Below are 22,724 nucleotides of genomic sequence, written 5' to 3' on the forward strand. Positions count from 1 at the left end.
CCCCCAGGAGAATGAGTGGATGAGAACTGTTTGTTCCAGTGGCCATGAAGGAGGCAGAAGGAGGTGCTGTGGAGTTCTTAGAACTTGGTTAGACACTGAAGACACAGCCTTTACCAGTCATCTTGACTTTGTCTTGCTACTAGACTTTGATGACTCTGGAAGAGAAAGTGAGGCCAACTTTTTGCAACTCTACCTCACTTAAATCTAATTTATACATGAATCAGAAGATATCATCCATACCATTTAACCATTTTTGCCTATTTCAGAGTTCTGTGGTAAAAGGTAAGTGCTGAAGCAACACTGAGAGTTGTAGTCACAACTCTGCACACAGGTGACTCAGGCCATAGGGTCATCTCATTGAAAGCTGAAGTGGAATTCAGCAGCCCCCTAGGTGTCTCAGCAGCCCTTTTTTTTAAAGGACCACACACCTCACTTCCTGATGTAAGGAATGATCTAGAAAAGGTGCCCTAAAAATTGTCAGCTTTACCCAACCCTGGCCTGCTTACCATGGCAGGCAGGGATACCACCCTGTGGTTGGAATACAAAAAAATGTACAAAAACTTTTTGCAAAGATCATCCCACTCACTATCAGTACACGGAGTGTGCACACACTTATGGACAACATGAAGTTCAGTAGACCCAAAAAACAAACAGCTCTAGTTGCAAGAGAACTCAGCAGGAATCATATCCAAATAGCAGCCTGGAGTGAAACAAGGCTGGCAAATGAAAGCCTGCTTTACAAAATTGGAATACACATTTTTCCTGAGTGGCTGCAATGAAGGGGAGTGCCATTAAGCTGCCAAAACTAATCTAGTCACCAAGCTTGCCTACCAAAAGGAGTAAATATCAGGCTCATGACCTTGGAATTGCTGCTTGCAAGGAAGCTCTATGCCACCATCATCAGTGCTTTTGCTTCCACTATGATGAACCCTGATGAGGTTACAGAAAAATTTTATGAAGACCTGGAGACCCTCATCATCATTGTACCAAAAGAGGAGAAGTTTATAAGTCAGGGTGACTTTAATGCAAGGATAGGTACAGACTACCAGATGTGGCAGGGAGTCATGGAGTCAGAAACAGCAACAGTCACTTATTACTGAAGACTTGTGCATCTTATGACCTTCTCACCACCAACACTGTCTTCTGTTTACCTAAACACAATAAAACTTCATGGATGCACTCCCTCAACACACATTGGTATTTAATAGACTATCATTGTAAGGAGAAGAAATGGATAGAATGTGACAGTGGTAAAGACAATGTGTGGCACAGAGTGCTGGACTGATCATAGACTCATCCTCTCCAAGCTAAATATTCACATTTGACAAAAGCAGCAGCTCCAAGGCAAAATGACTACCAGAAGACTTAATGTCAACAGATTAAAGTACTTCTCCAAGTGGGAATGGTTTGTTGTTAACTTGGAGAGTAAAACTGAGCCAACACAGAGCTGGCAACAGAGGAGAACAAAAAGAATGGGAAGCTTGCAGAGATATGCTGTACAGCATTGCATTTGCTTATCTGGGCCAGAACACTGGCAAACATCGATATTAGTTTGATGAAAATGATGGGGAAATTCAGAAGCTACTAAAAGAAAAACGAGAACTCTATAGGGTTTATCAGCAGGATAATTCATTCATCTCTACAAAGGCAGCTTTTAATTCCATAAAAGTGAAGTGCAAGTAAAGCTTAGAGAGATGCAGATTTATTGGCTCAGTAAGAAGGCAGATGAAATTCAGTTTTATGCTGATAGTAACAATATGAAGAGCTTTTATGATACCTTGATGGCTATTTATGAGTTAAAGACCTACAACACATGTCAGCTACTCAGTGCAAATGAAGCCACATTCATTAAAAGACATGATCCTGGTGAGATGGGCTGAATGCTTCCATAACCCTCAACAGACCATCATTAATCAATGCTGAAGCCATTGACTGTATACCTCAGGTTGAAGTCTCTCCCTCTTTAGCTGAATATCTAACTGAAGAAGAGGTCTTGAATGCTGTTAGGCTTCTCTCATTTGGTGGAGCACCTGGTGCTGATTCTATTCTAGATGAGATTTACAAGTGAAGGGGTTCATTGCCCATACAAAAGCTGACTGAATTTTTTGGGTTATATGGCAAGAGGAGGTTATCCCCCAGGAGTTCAAGGATGACTTCATTGTCCATCTCTATAAAGGGAAAGGAAAGAGTTTGTTCTGTGACATTCATGGGGTGGGCGATAGGGTCTGTCTCCTACTCATTGCTGGCAAGATTCTTGCCAGAGTCCTCCTTAATAGGATGATCTTTCACCTGGAAGATGGTCATCTACCTGAGAGTCAGTGTGACTTCAGAAAGGGCCAAGGAATGGTTGATATGGTGTTTGTTGCCTGACAATTCCAGGGGAGATGCCAGAAGCAGGACAGAAGTCTACGCAACATTCATCAATCTAACCAAGGCCTTTGATACTGTCAGTTGTGAGAGCTTTTGGAAAATTATGTCAAAATTGGGTTGCCCAGAGAAGTTCATCACTGTTGTGATGAATTGTCAATTTCATGATGGCATTCTTGCCTGGATTCTCAGTAATGGATGATGCTCTCATCCTTTCACAGTTACCAATGGAGTGAAGCAAGGCTGTGTGCTTGTTCCCATGCTTTTTTAGCATGGTGTTTTCACCAGTGTTGTCAGATGCCTTCAACAAGGACGAAATGGCATCAAGGTTAACTACCACTCTGATGGTAAATTATTTAACTTGAAAAAGCTACAAGTCAAGACCAAAGTGGAGGGAGAATTGATGCATGATTTTTTTCTTGTGGATGATTGTGCACTCAGTGCAGCCTCTGAAGCTGAGATGCAGCAAAGTATGGATCAGTCTTCTGCTGCTTGTGCTAATTTTGACCCAACACTTAACAGCAAGAAAACAGAGATTCTCCACCAGCCAGCACAGCATCATCCATCTGTAGAACCATTGGTTACAGTAAATGGAGAAATTTTAAATACTGTGCATTCACTTACTTTGGCAGTATACTTTCCAGGGATGTACACATAGATGATGACATGGACTCATGCATTGCCAGAGCTAGGTCAGTGTTTGGGAGCCTCCAAAGGAAAGTGTGAGGAGAAGGAGGTATTAGACTGCCTACCAGATTGAAGATCTACAGAACTGTTGTGCTGACTTCATTGTTGTATGCCTGTGAAACCTGTACAGTGCACCAGCACTATGGCAAGAAAATGAGTCACTTTCATTTGAATTGTTTTAGAAAGATTCTGAAGATTACCTGGCAGCATAAGGTACCAGACACTGAGGTTTTTTCTTGAGTTAAACTGCCAAGCATTCAGACTCTACTGTGGAGAGTGCAGCTCCAGTGGGCTGGCCACATTGTCCGAATGCCAAATGTATGTTTACCTAAAAGACTATTTTATGAAGAGCTCATGCAAGGCAGGTTCTTACATGATGGTCAGAAGAAGTGATACAAGGACACTCTCAAGGTCTCTCTGAAGAACTTTGGAATTGATTGCATGACATGGGAGACAAAGGACTTCCAGTATGTTGTCCCCGCATCAAAGAAGGCACTGTGCTCTGTGAGCAATGCAGAATTTCAGTAGCTGAAAAGAAATGTGAGAGGTGCAAATTTAGAGACATCTCCACTCCACATGTTCACATAGGTTATTTTTTCCTGACCTCTGTTAGAGACTTCCAAGCTCATATTGGTTTGACCAACCACAGTCAAACTCACTGTATCTTGATTCCAACATAGTGATGTCATTTTGGTCCTCTTTGAGAATGAAGGACAACAACCAATCCCCACATCAAATCAAATCAATTCCAGTCAACAAACATGTATTAAAGTGCCTTCTCTGTGCCAAGAATAGTGTTAACTGCTGGGGATATAAAGTCAAAAACAGTCCCTACCTTAAAGGAAGTTCACAGTCTGATGGAAGAGACAAGGAACAAACAAGATATAGATAGGATAAATTGGAAATAATCTCAGAGGGAAAAATCTCTAGGATTAGAATCTCCCTCTATACTGGGCTCTGATTATCTCACACACCAACTATTCATGTTTTTGTCTGCAGCAGCCACAGCAGCAGCTGGGGCATCTATTGCTGCAACAGCTGCCCAGGCTATGCCTCTCTTTCTCATGGAAACTCAGTTATCTGAATCCATTCACTGTAGCTACTCGTCCCCATTTTCTCCATGGTTACCAGAAAGTTCCTCTTCCAAGTCAGTGGCAGAAAGAGAAGAAGGCAATCCCAGATCCTGCAGTGTAAGACAAATTTTCCTCCTCTATCTTATCTAAATATTATCTATTTTCCTCTCAGAGTGAACTCAGAGCTGTACAGATTCAGCAGTTCCCTCTCTTTCCCAGAAAGGAGGATCAGAGCCATCTCACTTTTGGTGGCATGTCTTCAATTCTGTTTTGTCTCTCTTGAGAAATTTTCTGGGTCCTCTGTTCTCCACAGAGATGAAAAAAGTATGCAGAAGCTCTGGCTACACATATGTGACCTATATTTTTTTTAATGGCTAACCTGGGTGTCCATCTGTGGACTATACAGTAAAGGTTCCAAGTGGCTTCTTATTTCATTATAGGGAGTAAGCATAACTCCCCAAGAAGTAGTGTAGGCTTAGTTGTCTTCTGCTGTGTTGTAGAAAGAGCTATAAATTGTTCTAAGATTATAGGGAGGGCAGTGTTTATAGTCTGAGAAGAGGTTTTAATCTCATCTTTCCGCTGAAGAATTTGATTTCATTTTAGAGAGTTTGAAATTGGGACACCCAACCAGAGGGGAAAGGGGAAAAATATATCACTGGGAGCAGGGAGAAGAGGCGAGTACTATAACAAGAAGAGAGCTATATTTGGATGTGTGTGACATTGGGCAAGTCACTTCACTTTCCTTTTCCTTTCACTTAGTATAACAAGAGTTGGACTAAAGGATCTGTAAGGGCCTTTCCAGTTCTAAATCTAGGTAGGATCTCAGGACAATCTGATCTGATTGTCTGTTTTATCTATGCCACCCCCAAGAGATACATGGTTAATTATCAAGCATTATGCATACTGTGTGCCAGACACTATGCTAAGCTCTTAGGGTACAAAGAAAGACTAAAAAAACCCAAACCCTAAGACAAATGGTCCTCTAGGTCAGACCGAAGGTTCTCCACCCCTGCCCTAAGACAAAACAAAACATTATTCTCAAAGAGTATACTTCCAGTGGAAGAGAAAACATGAAAATAAGGAGGAACCTAGAAGTATGTACTAAGAAGATAAAGATGATTAGCATTGGTAGCCAAGGAGACCAGGAAAGTCCATCTTCAAAAAATGAGATTTGAGCTGATTCTTTGAAGGAAGCTTTGGAAACCAAGAGGTGAGGAAGTAGAGAACCCAAGGCAAAAGGGTTAGCCAGTGGAAGAGTAGAGAGACAGGAGATGGAGTGACATTCATCCCTTAAACCTTCTTAATTAAGGTTGAAATTAGTCCTTAAGCCCTGTTACTTAATGTTCTGTATAGCTCAAGATAGGTGGTGAGTATCTTCTATGCCTATTTCTGATCTTTAGGATTGAAGTGAAGGATCTAGCACTTTGATATTAGCAGGTCTGTAAATTAGGGCAGGTAGGGGGAGAGGATAACAGATTAAGACAATGGGCTACAGTTTCTAGAATCATGAGTTCAATTAATTACATATTCATTTGGAGGATCAGAATCCCATCATATCTAATGGGATTGTGGTTGTATGTTTCCTGAGTTCTGTCTCATAAAACTCCACATTGTTCAAGTATCCCAATCTACTCTCCCACCTTGGAGCTTTGAAATATCCTTTAGAACCCCACTACAGATTTTCTGTAATTTCTGAGGAAATTTCAGTCACCTGGATCCCCAAGGATGAAGTAATGCCACCCTGTCATTTTGTGGAAGGTACAAAATAGCCTGAAGTGGAAGTTGTCCCTCAAAGTGATAGGGAACCATGATGCTGCCAGCTCCATGGTGCCCAGGCCTTCTCTTCAGAGCTGCTGGAACCTCATCTAGAGTTCTTATATAGTGTGAGTCTTCTCTCCAAATTAGCTTTGGTAAATTAGTACCTAGGGTCTTCACATTTGCTATAGCAGTGATCCCCAAATTTATTTGAGTGGTAATGCCTTATTTTATTTGGATTTTTTGACACACTTTTTCCTAAAAGTTCTGTATATAGTTTTCATACTATAGTTAATTTTTTTTTTTTTTTTTAGTTTTGGAACTGATTAGAAAAATGTCTTAACACCCTTTGTTGACAGTGGGCAATGCAGCTAGGTTTTGTAAAACCACAGTGGGCAGTGAGTGCCTACCTACACTGTAGGTAGGGTTTTGCACTGATCATGATTAATTGAGGTCAAGGCCATAGGTGCCTTAGGCCTTTGTTACATATAATGGATGAATGAGCATCAGCAGAAAGATAGAATTATGCTAAGAACATGAATTTGAACTCCCACTATCTGCTCCAAAGTTATATTGAGTAATTTGGTGCCAAACTAAACTTTACCACATTCTGCTGTAGCTATAAATAACCTACACTTGTGCCAGCCTGCCAAGATCCTGCCCCTTTCTCTTTCCTCTAAGTTCCAGATCTAGTGTAATAAGCTTCTTTCCACTTCCCCAACTTAGAACTTTAATCACACTTGTCTGGGTTGGATGGGGGAGAGAATCACATACAGAAAAAAACAAATGCAAGGTGGGAGATGCATTGGGACAGGGAGTGGAGCCAGCAGCTATCAGATGGGCTGCTTTTAGCTTCTGTGATGAGTGTCAGATGATAAGTAGAGAAGTGGAAGGAGGTGTTGACAGTTCGGCTTGCTTTACTCTCTATAAAGACCACTGATTTTTTCCCTCCTCTAGGTACCTTTAAGGCTTATTAGCTTCATGCCTATTCTCCTATATCACAAATTCCCTCTCTTTGGAGGGAGCAGGGGGCTAGGTCTGAGCTAGCCCTCCTAGTGTTAGAGCTAGAGGCCTCCACAGGTCTCATGTTAAATATTGGGGTGAATGAGATGGCTGTTTTGGAATATAATCTCTAATATTATTTCTTAGCATGGATTGTGCTTGGCTTTTCTCCATAGAAGGATACAGTTGAAATCCTGTTGCCTTAGAATCAGAAGCAATTGTCAGAGTTGCAGGGGGCCAATAATTTTTTACTTTCTTTTTGTTTTTTTGGACTTGGAACCTTGAGTCATGTTTTAAGATTAAGTCTATTGAGATGGAATGGGGAGAAGATGCATGATTTCAGACTTTATGTAAGACTACAAACAGGAGTTGTCTTTCTGTTGGGTTCTTTAGGAGACTTGTGGGAACTAACTTTTTAGTAGATAACTTTGCTACCAAGGTTTTGGACGTACTGGAGGCTTAACACATCATCTCTTTGGAATCAGAAAAAAAATTGGTATTTTAAGAATCATTTAGAATAATTTGGTATCTTCCCTTGGGTCTTGTGGAAAGAGAGAAATTAACAGTCCCAGTGGGACTTGAGCTCAATGAAGGTTTCCCTTTTCTGTCTCATTTAAGTGAGTTGTTGGCAGGCTATTCAGCTTAGAGATACCCAATGCTCCTATGGGGCTAGCTAGATGGGAGACCTCTGTGAAAAACCTACCGAGCCCAAGCATCAGCAGGGGGCACTCTTCCCCTGGTTCATTGTCTGGGAAGAGGCTCGAAATGGCTCTTGTTAGAGGGGGGAATTATCTGGTCGTGATGGGGTGGACTGACTAAAGTATCTCCCTTATAAGGGTGCGACACATCATTAAAGAATATATAAGGAACTGTGAAAAACTCTAGGCTAAAAGCTGTCTTTGGTTTCATGGGCAAGTATCCTTAGAAGGCCCAGAGCAGCTTTGGCCACTGAAATCAAAAGTCCACTTCCCAGAGAGATCCTTCCACCTCTCCCTCTTGCTGCTACCAACCTGAATGGGACCTCCAGTGAAAACTCCACATAACTCTCTAGACTGAGCATATACACAGCACCCTTCCCTTAATTCAGCTAAGGCAGAGTCCAAGTTTTAAAAGTTTTACTAAGAATTAGGAAATTCATTGGAGCCAGATAAGGAACAGAAGCATAGAACTGTCAGGTTGCAGAAGCCCCTCTGTCACCTTGATCTATTTGAATGTCTGGGCCAACAGCAGCCTAACACATTCTGCAGGTGGATACACTCAGAGCTTTCATCTTTAGCTAGTGTCTCCTCCTGACCAGTCAAAGTGGCTTTAAATGGTCAGCCCTCAGAGCAGTTTTCTCCCAAGGACTTTCTTCTGCCTGGCTTTTCCTGTTACTTCTCAATGAGTTCTACCTTCGGGACTCCTTAGTTTGCTTCCTGCATTTACTCACTCTTAGCTGCTTTAAAGTGAGGCACAGCCAATGCTTGCAATAATTTGGAGTTCCGAAACCAGAATGCTGAAGCTGTCTGGATGACAGCATTACTGTTTTGCTAGGTTACTCTGAGCAGACTTTTCCTCTCTCTTTGGCTCATTTTCGACTTTAAAATAAGGGACAATAGCACTTGTCATCCAGAAGTTAGGGATTTTCCCCTATCAGGAAGACAAAGTACTCCCCGTACGATGATGTTCAAATCTCTTGGTGACTGATGTTTGTCGCTGGTTTGGTGTACATAGGAGTCCTTAAGACTAAGAGTGCTGTTTTGAAGAGAAAGATGAGGGTGAAAATAGAAAGTAGAAAGAACAAGGTATACTTTGAAGGGAATAAATAGGGATTAAGTGTGGAGTGTGGGAAGGAAGAAAGAGACTTAGCAGATAAACACCTGGAGAAAAGTAGAGAGAAGTGTAGAAACTTGAGAGGACCATCTGAGACCACTCAATATGAATTTATGCCTCCATGTACAGTCATAGAAGGCTGCTAGGTGTTGCAGAGGATAGAGCACTGGGCTTACAATCAGGAAGACTCATCTACCTGAGTTCAAATCTGGCCTCAGACACTTACTAGCTGTGTGACCCTGAGCAAGTCACTTAACCCTGTTTGCCTCAGTTTCCTCATCTGTAAAATGAGCTGAAGAAGGAAATGGCAAACCATTCCAATATCTCTGCCAAAAAAAACCGCAAATGAGGTTTGAAACAACTGAACAACAGCTGAACCAGATACCTAAAGGAACTTTGGTGAAATAAGTCTGAAAGTCATTTGTGTATAATCAGATTTTGAGAGTAAGGACTGAATTAACGCACCAGGGTTCATAGTCAATAACTTGAGTCCCCCAGTTCTTATCCTGAATGAGAGACAGAGCTGAGCCCCTCCAGGCCAGTGCCTAGCACTGCTCTGAGTCCCGGTGAAAGGCTCTTCTCTGCTCTGACCATCAGGTCCTAGTACTGTTCTCATGGTGTCAGATGCTTTCATCCATTCAGCTCTTGGAAAGGGCAGCCTGGCTGAATAGGGTAAATGGATAAATAGACGGCAATTAATACATCAAAGCGGTACTCTGTCAAGCCTGAGGAGCTGTTTCTAACTGGCTGTTTTGGGGACAGCGTAATTTGATCCATGGAAGGTTTGTTTCTTCTTTTCCATTAGCTCAGCATTGATTCTTCTCCCTCGCATTGGCTTTTGCCATGTGTTGTGCAGAGCTGAAATCGACAAGCCTGTTTTTATTTAGCAGCACCTGCCTGTGGGATGTGCAGTACTGCTTCCTGCCAGGACAGCTTTGTTCCGGCCTTTGGAGTGACAGCCCAAGTCAGCCCAGCTCCTGGCAAAGTGGCTCACTGATTGAACCAAGCCAAAAGGAGACCCACCCCCACCTCAGGCCATTGGATGTTTTAGATAGCGCCTTCAGAAATAGTGTTGGTATTAATTCCTTGATATTAAATTAGGGGGTGAGCCAAAACTGACAAAATTATTATTTTTCTTAGGAGAAAACTGAGGCTTAAGGAAGTTAAATATTCTACCTATTGTCACAAAGCTTGTAAGTGCCAGAGGCAGGATTTGATCCCAGATCTCTCCCAACTCCCAATCTAGCAGCCTTTCCACTATATTGTGCTGGAGAAGTAAATTTAGATAAAAGGAGAACCAAACTGGACTGTTCTCTGTCCCTTATAATTTCCTACCTCCGAGCTTTTGCTTCTGCCATTCCCTATGCCTGTAATTTCCACAGTGTCTCTTCTTACCCCTTGAATCCCTTTAAAGCTCAGCTGAAATGCTTCCTCCTAAGTGAAGCTTGTCAGAAATGATAGTCCATTCCCTATCTCTTTTTAATGTATTTTCTAATGTACTTCTCATGTTATAGTTATAATTATTAGTGATTATCTTATTTGTATGCTTACCTTTACGTTTCAGAAAAGCAGCGACCAAAGCATAGCTAAACTTGCTCTCTCTCCCCAGTGTTTAGTACATTGTTTGGCACATCAGCCACTTAAATGTTTGTTGAATTAAAAACAAAACTAAGGTAATCTATAGTGAGGGCTAGAACCAAGCATATTTTATCCACTAACTTCCATTGTGGACAGCTAGATGGCTAGTGGATAGAGCACCTAGCTTGGAATCAGGAAGGCTCATCTTCCTGAGTGAAAATTTGACTTCAGACACTATTTACTACCTGTGTGACCCTGGGCAAGTCACTTAAGCCTGTTTGCCTCAGTTTCCTTATCTGTAACATGAGCTGGAGAAGGTAATGGCAAACCACTCCAGTAGCTTTGCCAAGAAAACCCTAAATGGGGTCATGAAGAGTCAGACAAGGTTGAACAAGAACAGCAACCCCCTTCCATTGAAAGAGCTCATTTAATTTTATATGGAGAAGCTCATTTTTTTCCCAGTTGGGAAGAACACATGTGGAAACTGAGACACAGAGCAGGGATATGATTTGTTCAGGGCAAACGCCTCATTCTGACCACCAAAACACAGTTCTTTCTCTCCCACTGTGTTGAAAGCTTCTAGCCAGGTATGAAGTGAAACAGGATAGATGAAATCACCTTGTTCATGAAGGGCAGCTATGGAAATGTCGACTTACTAACAGCCAGCTGAGTGCAGGTGGGGAATGAGGGTTGTTCAACTGTGAAATCCCTGTTCTCCGTGCTTTCTCACTGGGAACTCTGGAGGAGCCCCATGGGAGTGCATGATTCTTGTTCTTGGAATAGCAGCCACAGACGCCAAAGTTTCAGTCAAGTGATTCCTCAGAAGTGCAGGGGATAGAGAAACCCATTGTCGTCAGTTAGACTATAACCCTCTGCATGGTGCTCCCAAAGAAAACCAGCGCATTGAGCCCTCATGAATGCTTTCTATCACAGCCTTTGGCTAAAGTGCTGGGGAGGCCTCCCATTCCTCCTCACTCTCTTGTAGTCATCAAGGTCAGCCTTTCTTTTCCTGAAGAAAAGTGTTGCCATTTAATCCCCCCTTACATAAAGATTTAGTCACATTTGTAGCCTACCACCTTCATGCTACCCCCACAAAAACACAGAACAGGCGTATTCATCAGCCCCCATTATCAACATTCCTCATTCCTCTGTGATAATATTGTGGAAAGGTCACATTTACAATCATTGTGCATAATGATACAAGTTCAAATTCAGAAACACACCAAGAAATATCAAACTATTCCCATTGACGTGCTGAGATTCACACAGGCATATGTCTATAATATCATACATAGTTGCATGTGGACATAAGCCCAGCTTAGTCTAGATGTACCACCCAGACCCAGTGGACACCAGGGTTCTCTTTCTGACGTCTTCTGTTCCTAATAAATGCTAAAATCAGGAAAGGGTGACTGAGCCCACCCCTAGGCCCTCCACATTAGACCACTGATACCAACTCCTATGGGTCCTGAAAGGCTCCTCTGAGAATTGTGATCACCTCAATTTGTGATTTTATTGGTGTGGGGAACTCTTGGGGTGGAGTCCCCTCTACTGATACAGGTCAGATGTTAGTTGATGTCCTTGTGATTACACAGCCAATCTGTGGGAGTAGGAGGTAGTATTTGAATCAGGCCAGTCTTACTGACTCCCAGGCCAGCCCTTTATCCCTTATGCCAGGATGCCTTTCAGGAATTATAATATTTAACATATTAGGGTTTTCAAAGTACTTTACTTAGACCAAGTTGGTGAGGCAGGCAGTGTATTATTCCCATTCTACAAATGAGAAAACTGAGGCATAGAGACATTTAGTGACTTGCACAAGGTCCACCACTAGTGTCAAAGCCAGTATACAAACTCAGGTTGTCTGACTAAAGACCAAAACCAGACTAGTTCTTTGAAATAAATGTGAAAAGAAGACTTTAACTAGTTGTACTTCTCTCATGCACTGTGGTCAACACATCTGAGCTATTATTATTCTCATACATGCAATTATCAGGAGTATTACCTACAGATAGAATGCCCTCTACCCTTTTCTTTACAAGGTTGGAAGTGGTAGGATGGGACAGAGAGATCCTTGGATTTGGAGTCTTAGTATCTGGGCCCAAACTCCAGCTCTGGTATTTACTGTTTGTGTGTTTGAACAAGTTGGTTAACCATTCTGAGCCTCATTTTCCCCTGCTGTAAAATGGGGAGGTAGTATCAGATGATCCTAAAAGTTCCTTTTAACTCTAAATCTATCATCTTTGGATTCTAACTGGAAAAGACAATAATGCATTCAAGGTATTCAGGTGATCACAAAATGGGGGAGTATTTTTTCTGTCACTGGAAGGTGAGGGGGAGCAGGGGTGAATGGGAGGATGGTTAGTTGTGTTGCTAATAGGTGGGATTTCAGGTAGAAAACAAAACTAGAGGCAGCATTTTCTAATTTAAAAATGACAGGGCAGCTGGGTTTTTTTAGCTTTTCATGTATCTCTGAATTCAGTCTGTGGTTTGGACAAGACTCCTGCCCCTCCTCTATCTCTCAGGTTCCTGTTGCCTTCTCCTGATTGCATATTTCTATTATACATATTTATTGTTTTTTCCTCATTTTAGGGTCTCTGAGACTGATGATAGTAAGGGTTCAAGAGAGCAAAAGAGTTCTACACCAAAGACTGAGCTGGAAACTAGCCTTAGCTACATCTGTAAGGTTAGTCTGGGTAGATCCACTCTCCCTTTTCTTCCATACATTTCTGCCTACCCCCGCCCTGTGGTATGAATGATGAATGTAACAGCCAATTCTTTTTTCTTTTCTTTTTTCTTTCCCTCTCTCCTGCCCCCCCAATCTTTGAGCCAGTGCCTTACCCCGTGAAGTGACTTGGGGCTCAGGCTTCTTTCAGTCCTCCTTTCTCCTGAATCATATCCAGTGTTGCTAAAGGGAATCCATAGCCAAAACTTTCCCACCAAGTCTCCTAAGACTGGCACTGTTGTTTCCCTTGGGCATTTCTGATACCCCCTTCCCATGTGATTTCTCTCTCTCTAGTTCCTGACGTTGTGTGTCATGGCCCGACCGGGTGCTTACACAGATGGGGAACTGCTCAGCCTGATGTACCTGATATGCCGAGCCAGTCTGGACAGACAGTTACGGCTTCTGCCCAGTGCCGACCTCCAGCAGCTCCTGCTCATGTTACTTGAAGATGTTAAAGACTGGTCAGAGAAGGTAGGTAATAAGAGGCCTCTCCCACCACCCTGTCTTGGAGATCCACATGCTTCTTATATCTCTCATTTTTACCCCTGCCACTCAAAGCCCTCTGTACTTTGCTAGCACTTTTCTTACTCTAGAATTTCTTGAATCTTTTGTTGGGAGTGTTATTACATGGGGGGTTAATAGTACTTACAAATGACCAAGGAGGGTATCTCCTGCTGCCCTCTTAGGTGAGTGACCTCAGGGTTTTAAAAAAAAATCAGGGTCTCTGCCCCAAACTTCTATCTCATTTTACACCTTAGTAATTCTAATGCCTTCATGAACCTGCCTCTAAGTGCTGTGTTCTTGGAGTGTGTTTGGTTCCTTCCAAAGTGCCTGGCTTGTGACTTGGTTGGGGCTCTTGTAAAATGGAGACAGCAGCATGACTTCTGTGTTACACACCAACCTTAATGATCACCATTTCCTTTTTTGGCAGCTCCCAGAACTGTGCTGCATGTTGAGCTGGGTGTCTGATCACCATCACAACCTGCTGGCTGCAGTGCAGCTTGTCCTGGACGTTACTACCCGTGGCAGGTACATTTTTTCCATCTCTATTTCCACAGTGAGACACTTCACCTCTTCAGGGTCTATGTGAAGCTCTAAGACTGGGGCCAAGGTCTCAAAAGACTGTGCTAGTGTATGTGTATCATCGGTCACATGAGCCATGTTGTGTGCTTGAGTACATCTAGTGAGGTGCAGTGTGTGTGGACAAGACAAGATTAAATCTAGTGTACTTCTTGGCCTGTGTCTTTCTTGCTACTTCCCTCAGAGGTGGGAGAAATCCCCATGGAAGAAATTATTCTTTATTCCCCAAGTCCCCAAGAAATTAAGAGAATATATTCTAGAAACAAAAAAGAGGATGAGCTGATGAGCCCATAAGTAAACCTAAATTGCTTCACTTGAGTCTATTAATACTTGTCACAAAGAGGTGCCAAGAATGAGCAGAACAGGTCACCAGATGCAGTCACCTTGTACTGCTAGACAGTGTTGTTCCCAACATGAAGGAAGCCTACCCCAGTCCTACAAATTTAGGTCAAAAGCAAGGGGGAAAATATCTTTCCTACATTCTCTGTAAAGGAATATACCTACTCTACTGCATTTGAAGGAGCTGGGCTCCTAGAAGCCCTGTCCCTAAGGAGTGAAAGCAACAGCTTCCTCTTGAAGCAGACGGTATCAGGCAAGTCCAGACTTTTGGGCTACCTGCTCAGCACCTGGCTGCTAGCAGGGTCTACATTTGTACCGCTGCAGAGGGTGTGGCACCAATACACATTTAATAGCTGAAATGATTGAATTCAATGGCCATATTAAGTACCAGCTGAAGTACTGATACATAGTTGTGTGCAATAATGGGAATGAAGGACAAAAATGAGAAAGTCCCTGTCCTTATGGAACATGCATGCTACTGGGGTGATACAGCATGTATTCAGATAAATGAAAACAAAGAAATTTGAACAGAGAGACATAACAAAGTTGGGGGGGAAGGGAGGGTGCAACCTGAAAGGCTCTACAGAGGAAGTGGCCTCTGAGTTGAATCTTTAAAGAAGATAAGAAATTGGATATGTGAAATTGAAGACATAGTACATTCAGAGATTAGAGATTTTAGAGCTTGACCTTAGCAGGGACCTGGGAAGTTACTTAGTCCAAACTTTTTGTTTTACAGATGGGGAAACTGAGGCTCAGAGTGGTCAAGTGACATTTTTATAAGATTATGCAGAAATCAAGAGCTGGATCATAATTCAAATCTAGAACCCTCTGATTCTACATAGAATCCTTTTCCTCCTTTATCATACTACAGTCTAGATATGAGGGACTAGCTTGAACAAATGGATCAAAGTAAGAGATGTAATGTTGAGTTCTGGGAACTTCTAGCAGTCGAGTTTGACAGAAACATAGAAATGTGCAAAAAGGAAGTAATATGAAATTGAGCTGGAAAGATAAGTTAGAGACAGATTGTGGAGGACCTTTAATACCAGGCTGAAGAATTAGTCTTTTATTTTCAAGGCAGTATGGAGTCACTGAATAGGGAGTGACATGCTCAGACCTGTGGTTTAGGAAAATTATTTTGTTATCTATGTGGAAGATGGGGAGAGGGGAGAAGAGGCCATTCAAGAGGCTATTTTGGTGTTCAGGTGAGAGATGCTAAGGGACTAAACTTTGATGGGGCCGTGGGAGTGTAAAGAAGAGGACATGAGAGACATTTTGGAGGTAGAACTGATAGGATTTAGAAAAACTGTTTCTATGTAGCAGATGAAAGAGAGTGAAGAGTTAAGGATACTTCTGACACTTGGAACCTGAGTAACCAGAAGTATGGTAGTACCATCAACAGAAATAGAGAAGTTGGGAAGAGAGGTAGCTTGAAGAAGGAAAATGATGCATACCATCAGACAAGGTAAATTCTGGATACTCACGGCACACCTGTCTGCTACCGGCTGCCTGTATTCATTTCTGTCCTACTAGAGACAGTGTGACCAACACAGGAGGCACAGCACTGGTCTTGGGGTCAGAAACAATTAGGTTCAAACGTCCCCTCAGATATGTAGCAGTGTGAATGGGCAAGTGATTTAGCGTCGCTGAGCATTAGGGGATGATGCTTTTAATACCAATTTTGCAGGATTGTTGTGAAACCCAAATGACAAAATATATATAAAGTGGTTTGTAAACTTTGAAGTCCTATGCAAGTGTTCGTTATTATCTGTGTTGCTCCCTTTCTGCACAAAAGCCTTTAGGAAGTCCCTGCTTGCCATCAGAGAACAGCCTGGCATTCAAGGCCCCAGTCTGTCTATTCAACCTCATTTCCTCGTTTCCTGTATTTTAGCCATTTCAGACTTCTCACCATCACCCAAACATGCCATGCTATCATTATGGATTTAGGGACTTTGCATATGCATTTTCTTCATTTGCAATGTCTTTTCCCTTTCTGCCTGTCTGGGGTAGATAGGCAGCTCAGTGGATAGAACACTGGGCCGGGATTCAGGAAGTCCTGAAGTCAAATCCAGCCTCAGACACTTACTAGCTGTGTAACTCTGGGCAAGTCATTTAACCTCGTTTGCCCCAGTTTCCCCATCTGTAAAATGAACTGGAGAAAGAAATGGCAAATCACTCCAGTTTCTTTGCCAAGAAAATTCCAAATGGGGTCACAGAGTCAGACGTGACTGAACAGCATCCACCTATTTACATCCTGCCTCCAGTTTATCTTGTACGTATTGTGTTTGTACAAAGTTGTTTGCAGGTTGTCTCTCCCATTAGACTGTGAGCTCATTGAGGACAGGGGCTGTTTTTGCCTCTCTCTGTTTCCCCAGCACTTAGCACCGTGCCAGGTACATGGGGGTTACTTAATACATGCTTGTTGACAACTTTTTTTTTTTTTTAGGGCTCTAGTTCTACCTCACTAAGACTTTACTGACTGCTCCAACCTTAAATTGACCTCCCCCAAATTTGAATTATTTTCTGTAACATTATTCTGGCACTCAATTCTTTACTGCCTTTCACTGTTACCATTTAATTTATGCATGTATGTTGTCTCCCCAGCTTAAAGCTTCTGGAAGATAGGAGGACTATATTTTCCCCTCAGTGTCATCCTAAAACATAACACATGCTTATAATAAAGAGTGTGGCCTTGCATTTTTTTAGGGACTTTTGAATGTATGCTTCTAGCCAGCTTCGACCATATGCTGTTTGGGAACATCTTGAAGACCATGGCCAGGTCCCCTGTTGTTGGTCTGTGTGACCTCTGCTCATGTGCTAGACTTTTCCTCTCAGAAACAGGCAGAAAGAATAACACTTTTTAGATCTGTAAAGATGATGAGAACTATTCTAGTAGCAGAAAGAAAGAGAGAGACAGAGACAAAGGGCAGGGTGAAGAAGGAGTGGGAGACCCAAAAAGAGAGAGAGAGTCAGAGAGGACTAATTCCCAGGATGGGTCTTTAATGACCAAGTGAGCTACTATTTTTTTTAGTTAAGCATGTTCTTGGATCTTTACCATGTCCTTCTCAGCATCTCTCATTGATGTCTCATTCTTAACACACACACACACACACACACACACACACACACACACACACACACAGTCACAACCTTCATCCCCTCTCACCTAGACTTGCAACTGAGTCACCTAGGTGAAGCAGGGTATAGAGTATTGGGCTTGGAGTCAGGATGGCTGGAGTTCCAGTGCAGCCTGAGGCACTTATCAGCTGTGTGATCCTGGAAAAGTCATCTAGTCTTTGTTTGCGTCTGTTTCTTGACTATAAGATGGGGATAGAAACAGCATCTCCCTCCTATGGTTGTTGGGAAAACTCAAATGAAGTCATGTTTGTAAAGCACTTAGCACTGTGCCTGACACATGGTAGATGCTGTACAAATGCTTATTTCCTTCCCTGCTCCCCAACGGCCTCCCAAATGGTTTCCCTGCATTAAGTCTCTCCCTTATTCCAGCCCTCCTTCATGAAGCTGCCAAATTGATTTTTACTGAAGTGCATATCTTATCACATCATTCTCCTTCTCAGTAAACTCTGGTGGTTCCCATTTACCTCCAGGACCAAATGCAAACTCCCCTAAAATTTAAAACCCTTCACAATCTGGTTCCAACCTACCTTTTTAGCCTTACAGCTGGTTGGCCTCCTGACCATACGTAACATTCTTGTCTTGTCTCTCTGTCTCTGCACTGGCTGTCCCCCAGCCTTAAAATGCATTCCCTCCTCACTTCTGTCTACCTCTCCGAATCCTGGGTTTCCTTAAAAGCTCAGCTCAAGGGCCACCTTTCGTCATCATGCTTTCCTGGTCCCTCTAACTATTAGTATCGGCTCCTCAAATTACCTTGAATTGTGTGTGTGTGTATGTGTGTGTAAGTAAACATACACACATATCTGTATGTGTACATACATGTATATACACAAGATACCTGTATATATGTAATTTATGTGTGGGTTTATATATGATCCATGTGTAATCTATGTGTACATGTGGTTTCTATATGTATACGTGTAGTTTATAGATGATTTATGCATGTGTATATGTGGCTTATATAGGATCTATGTGTACATGTGGTTTATATATGTATATGTGTAGTTTGCATATATAGAGGATTTATGTATATGTATATATGTACAGCTCTCTCACTTTCTGTCTCTGTACCACTTTCTCTCTGTGTGTCTCTGTTTTTGTCTCTGTCTGTCTGTCTCTTGTTTTCCCTAAGCTGGATTATAAAAATCTCCCAGAGGGCAGAGACTATCTTTTCTTTTGTCTTTGTATCCTCACTGCCTAGCACAGTCCCTGGCACACAGTGGGGTTCATAACATGTGCTTGTTGACTGATTGTGTTGCTGGAAGTGGGACAGCCCCATTTTATTGTCTGTTTCCGGCTTAGCTAGTGGCAGTCTCAATGGGTTTTGAGCCCACAGTGACCTCATGAACAAGACTGCTTTGTTGTTAGCGTATTCTGGTCTATAACCATCTTATTCTGCTTAGGTGCTCAAGGACAAAGCAAGAATTTCCAGTCAACTTTCTATATACTGTAGCTATTGGCTCATAAATGAAAGTGTTGGCATCCTCCAAGCTTGGGTATTGGAAAATTCTCTAGTAGCACTAGTTAAAGGAAGAAGAGGGTTGTCTTATTTTCTCCTGAGGGAGCAGTATAGTGGTCTCTGGTAGATCAAAGTTAATAATGAAGTCCCATGGTCTTGGGGGCAGGTTAGTATGAGAGGTTTGAGTCGTGGGGATTTTTTTCCATAAGAGGGACTTTCTTACCTAAGTTTTCCCATCCATTGGATCAGTATGTCCTCAGTCATAGTTATAGCCACCATGAAAGAATCCTTTTACCAGGAAAAGGGAGAAAGTAGCTTATTTTATTTTGGCTAAAAAAGACTGATATTCTAGGGTCATGAGCAGATAATTCTATAACTATCAATAAACACTTATTAACACTTACTCTGCATGTGGCATTTGACTTTGCCATACTGTATTTCAGCTTGTTGAGGAAGGCCGGACTAGGGGCAGCACTGGTAGCTTTGGAGAGGGGAGGAAATCAGGACAGTCTGCATATGGTACTTGAGCTGTGTCCTCCAGTCGCGCATTTCCAATTGTGTTTTAGCTATTTCAAACTGAATTATCTCGTAACATATGTAAAACTGAAATCATCTTTCAAACCCTCCCCTCTTCCTGACTTCCCTATCACTATGAGAATGCCATCATCCCACAGTGATCCTCAACTCCTCACTCTAACCCCCCCCCATCCAATCAGTGGTCAAGTCCTGAGGACGCTGAATCTCCTAACTCTGGGCATTCTCACTAGCTATGTGGCCCATGCTGGGAATGTTCTCCCTCCTTATCTCTGCTTCTTGCCTCTCCTGGCTTCCTAGAAGTTTCAGATAAAGACGCATCTCCTACAAGAAGCCTTTCCCAGTCTTCCTGGGTGCCTTCCCTCTGAGATTACCCTCAGTTTATCCTGCTTACATCTTGTTTGTTCCAAATTGTTTGCATGTTCTCTCCCCCATTAATCTGTGAATCCCTCGAGAGCACATGCTATTTTTTCTAACCTTTCTTTGTATCCTCAACACTTAGCATTATGCTTGGTACATAGTAGGTATCATTTGAATGACAGTCTTAAAAGAAAATAGAGATTCAAAAAGGAAGAGATATGAGGCAAACTTGCATTGTGGGCACAGAGGGTGGCCCATTGAAAAGCAAAGCCATGAGCTGAAATGTCTTGTGTGGAGAACAGTAAGAAAGCTAGTTGGGTAGACTGCAGGGTGTGTGATGAGGACTGATGTACATACTAGGACAGAAGATGAAACTGGAGCTCAGTTGTAAAAATTAAAATGCCAGAGAAATGTTTTATTTCAGAGGCAAAATGGATCTACTAGAGCAGGGATTCGTGACTCCAAGGGATCCATAAATAGATTTCAGAGAGTCCATGAACTTAAATGGGAAAAAATTACATTTTTATTTTCCCTACATTCTAAATGAAAGTTTAGCACTTCTTTCAATTATGAATGTAGACAACAATATACAGAGTCCATAGGCTTCCCCAGACTGCCACCACAGAGGTCTATAACATACACAGAAAAGACCAAAAGCATATTAAGCAAAGGAATAACACAGTTGGATTTGTGCTTTATGAATATCACTTTGGCAATTGTGTGGAGGATGTATTGGAAAGAGTGTGGAGAAATCGGAGGCAGCTAGAACATTTAGAAGGCTATTGCCAATAAAGTTCATGTAATTCACTAAACCAGTAATATAAACCTCTATGCTTTCATCTTTGCTTTCTTTTTGTTTAGAATTTTTGTGTTTATCAGTGTCACCTGGACCTCTAGATTATAAGCAACAGGCTGGAATTGTTATTGTTCAGTCACGTCTGACTCTTTGTGACCCTATTTGGAGTTTTCTTGGAATGATACTGGAGTGGTTTGCCATTTCCTTCTCCAGCTCATTTTACAGATGAGGAAACTGAGGCAAACAGGGTTAAGAGGGTCACAGAGCTAGTAGGTGTCTGTGGCTAGATTTGAACTCAGGTCTTCCTGACTCCAGCCCCGGGGCTCTACCCACTGAACCACCTTGCTGCCTCCATGTGTACACATAGTATACCCTAAAGGAACCCCTAGCACAGCGCCTGGCATATAATGGGAATTAACAAATGTTTATTGGCTGGTTGGTATATATGTATACGTGATGCATGTATGGTGTAGGATCACGCTCCTGAACTACATTGGAGCTAGACCTACAAAAGATCTTGGCCATAGTGGAAGGCCAGGGGTGGGGGTGGGGGAGTGGGGGCAGAATCAGTTAATGAGTAAAGGAGGATTTCATGGAGGAAATAAAGTTTTACTCTTTTTTGTATTTAACTGTAAAAGGCTAAAGATTTGGCTAAGGCTCTATCCTGAGATATGCATATTTTCCAAGATACTTGAAATCCCAGTGACCCATCCAGTGTTAGAGGACCACATACAGCTAAATCAAGGATGTGGATGATAGCTGTGGCTTTGTCTGAAGGTAGCTTCTCTGCCCCTCCTCCAGCCCCATGGGGCTCTTTCAGCTTATCAGACTGAGATGTAGTGGACTCTGGACAGTTTCACTGGGCAGTGTCCTTAACAGGGCTCTCAAGTCCAGGGGTTGTGCGTGAAGGACTTGGAGGTGGTCTGCCCCAGCTGGGGATTTTGGCTGCCTTCTCCTCTGGCAAAGAACCAAACGTGTGGAAAGGGAACAGGAGCTGAATAAAAAGCTTCTCTGATTGCCAGCAGTGGGGGCGCAGGATGGCTGGAAACGGGGAGGGGGGGCTTTACTCCTCATTTTTACTTCCTATTCTGGATTTGAGAAAGCCACTTCTCTCCTGCCTCAGTTTCCCCATCATAGCAAGAAAGTGCTAAATGAATTTGGAGATGGGCTGTGTAGAGGGGAAGAGCCCTGTGTAGCTCTGGCCTCTTAGTGACTGGGGGAAGGCAGAGGCTGGGCTGGATCTGGTGCATGCGTTTAGAGGTCTGCTGCATCCTGTTGCCTTATAAGAAAGTTGTTTGAATTGCTTCTGAATTCTCTTGCCTCCAGACTGCTCAATCCTGAGTTCCTCTGGGACCCAGCCCCCACCACTGCTAGAGGAGGCTGGGTGGAGCCTTCAGGGAAGCTTTGGAGGGAGACAACCCACAGCTGCTTGACCAGCAAAAGCCCTGGGCAGAATTTTTTGCTCCCTGCTGTCTTCCAACTGTCACATCCAAAGTCGTCCCGGCCCAGCACTCAGTTATCTCGGTTATCTGGTGCAGGCTGTCTTCCTAATTGGAGAGCCAGACACCAGCAAGCAGAGGATTGGATTGGAAGTTAGAATACCTACATAGATCTATCCTCCCATTTTGCCAACTGACACATTTTGTGTTTTTCTTTGAAGAAGCCTTTTTTCTCGGTGTTGTAGTTTCCTCCATCTGTTAAATAGGAGAATTATCCCTGCCCCCCTCTCTTTGTCCCAGCGGGGACAGGAGAATGAAGGAGACTGTTTAAAAGGCATTAGGAGTCAATAGCATGAAAGACGGTGGGCAGTAGAATACAATGCAGGGGGGAAGTTCTCTTCTCTTCGCTCAGATGTGGGTTTCTTTTCATCCTTTTTTTTCTCCCAATCCCTTTTCTCCATTTCTGGAAGACTGCCCTGTCCTGACCCGCCCTGGGTTTGCCTCTTCTCTCTCGGCTTTATTTTGGAATCATTTCCTAGCCTCCCCTCCCCCCCAGCCCCAGCCCTTCTTTTCTGGTCTGCTC

At 42.7% G+C, this 22,724-nt stretch overlaps 1 protein-coding gene across 5 annotated transcripts in view; it reads left to right on the forward strand.

Annotated features, from left to right (window-relative positions):
* The window catches only part of FAM178B (family with sequence similarity 178 member B), a 160,289-nt gene that overhangs the window by 93,094 nt on the left and 44,471 nt on the right, over window positions 1-22,724 (forward strand). For all 5 annotated transcript variants that reach the window (XM_072633788.1, XM_072633784.1, XM_072633789.1 and 2 more), the window contains 3 exons: window positions 12,867-12,960; window positions 13,294-13,470; window positions 13,931-14,028. In XM_072633788.1, coding sequence (XP_072489889.1) covers window positions 12,867-12,960; window positions 13,294-13,470; window positions 13,931-14,028 — 369 coding nt within the window. The remainder of the gene's footprint in view (window positions 1-12,866; window positions 12,961-13,293; window positions 13,471-13,930; window positions 14,029-22,724) is intronic.

The sequence above is a fragment of the Notamacropus eugenii genome, chromosome 1, assembly GCF_028372415.1.
Source record: "Notamacropus eugenii isolate mMacEug1 chromosome 1, mMacEug1.pri_v2, whole genome shotgun sequence".
Taxonomy (NCBI): Eukaryota; Metazoa; Chordata; class Mammalia; order Diprotodontia; family Macropodidae; genus Notamacropus; species Notamacropus eugenii.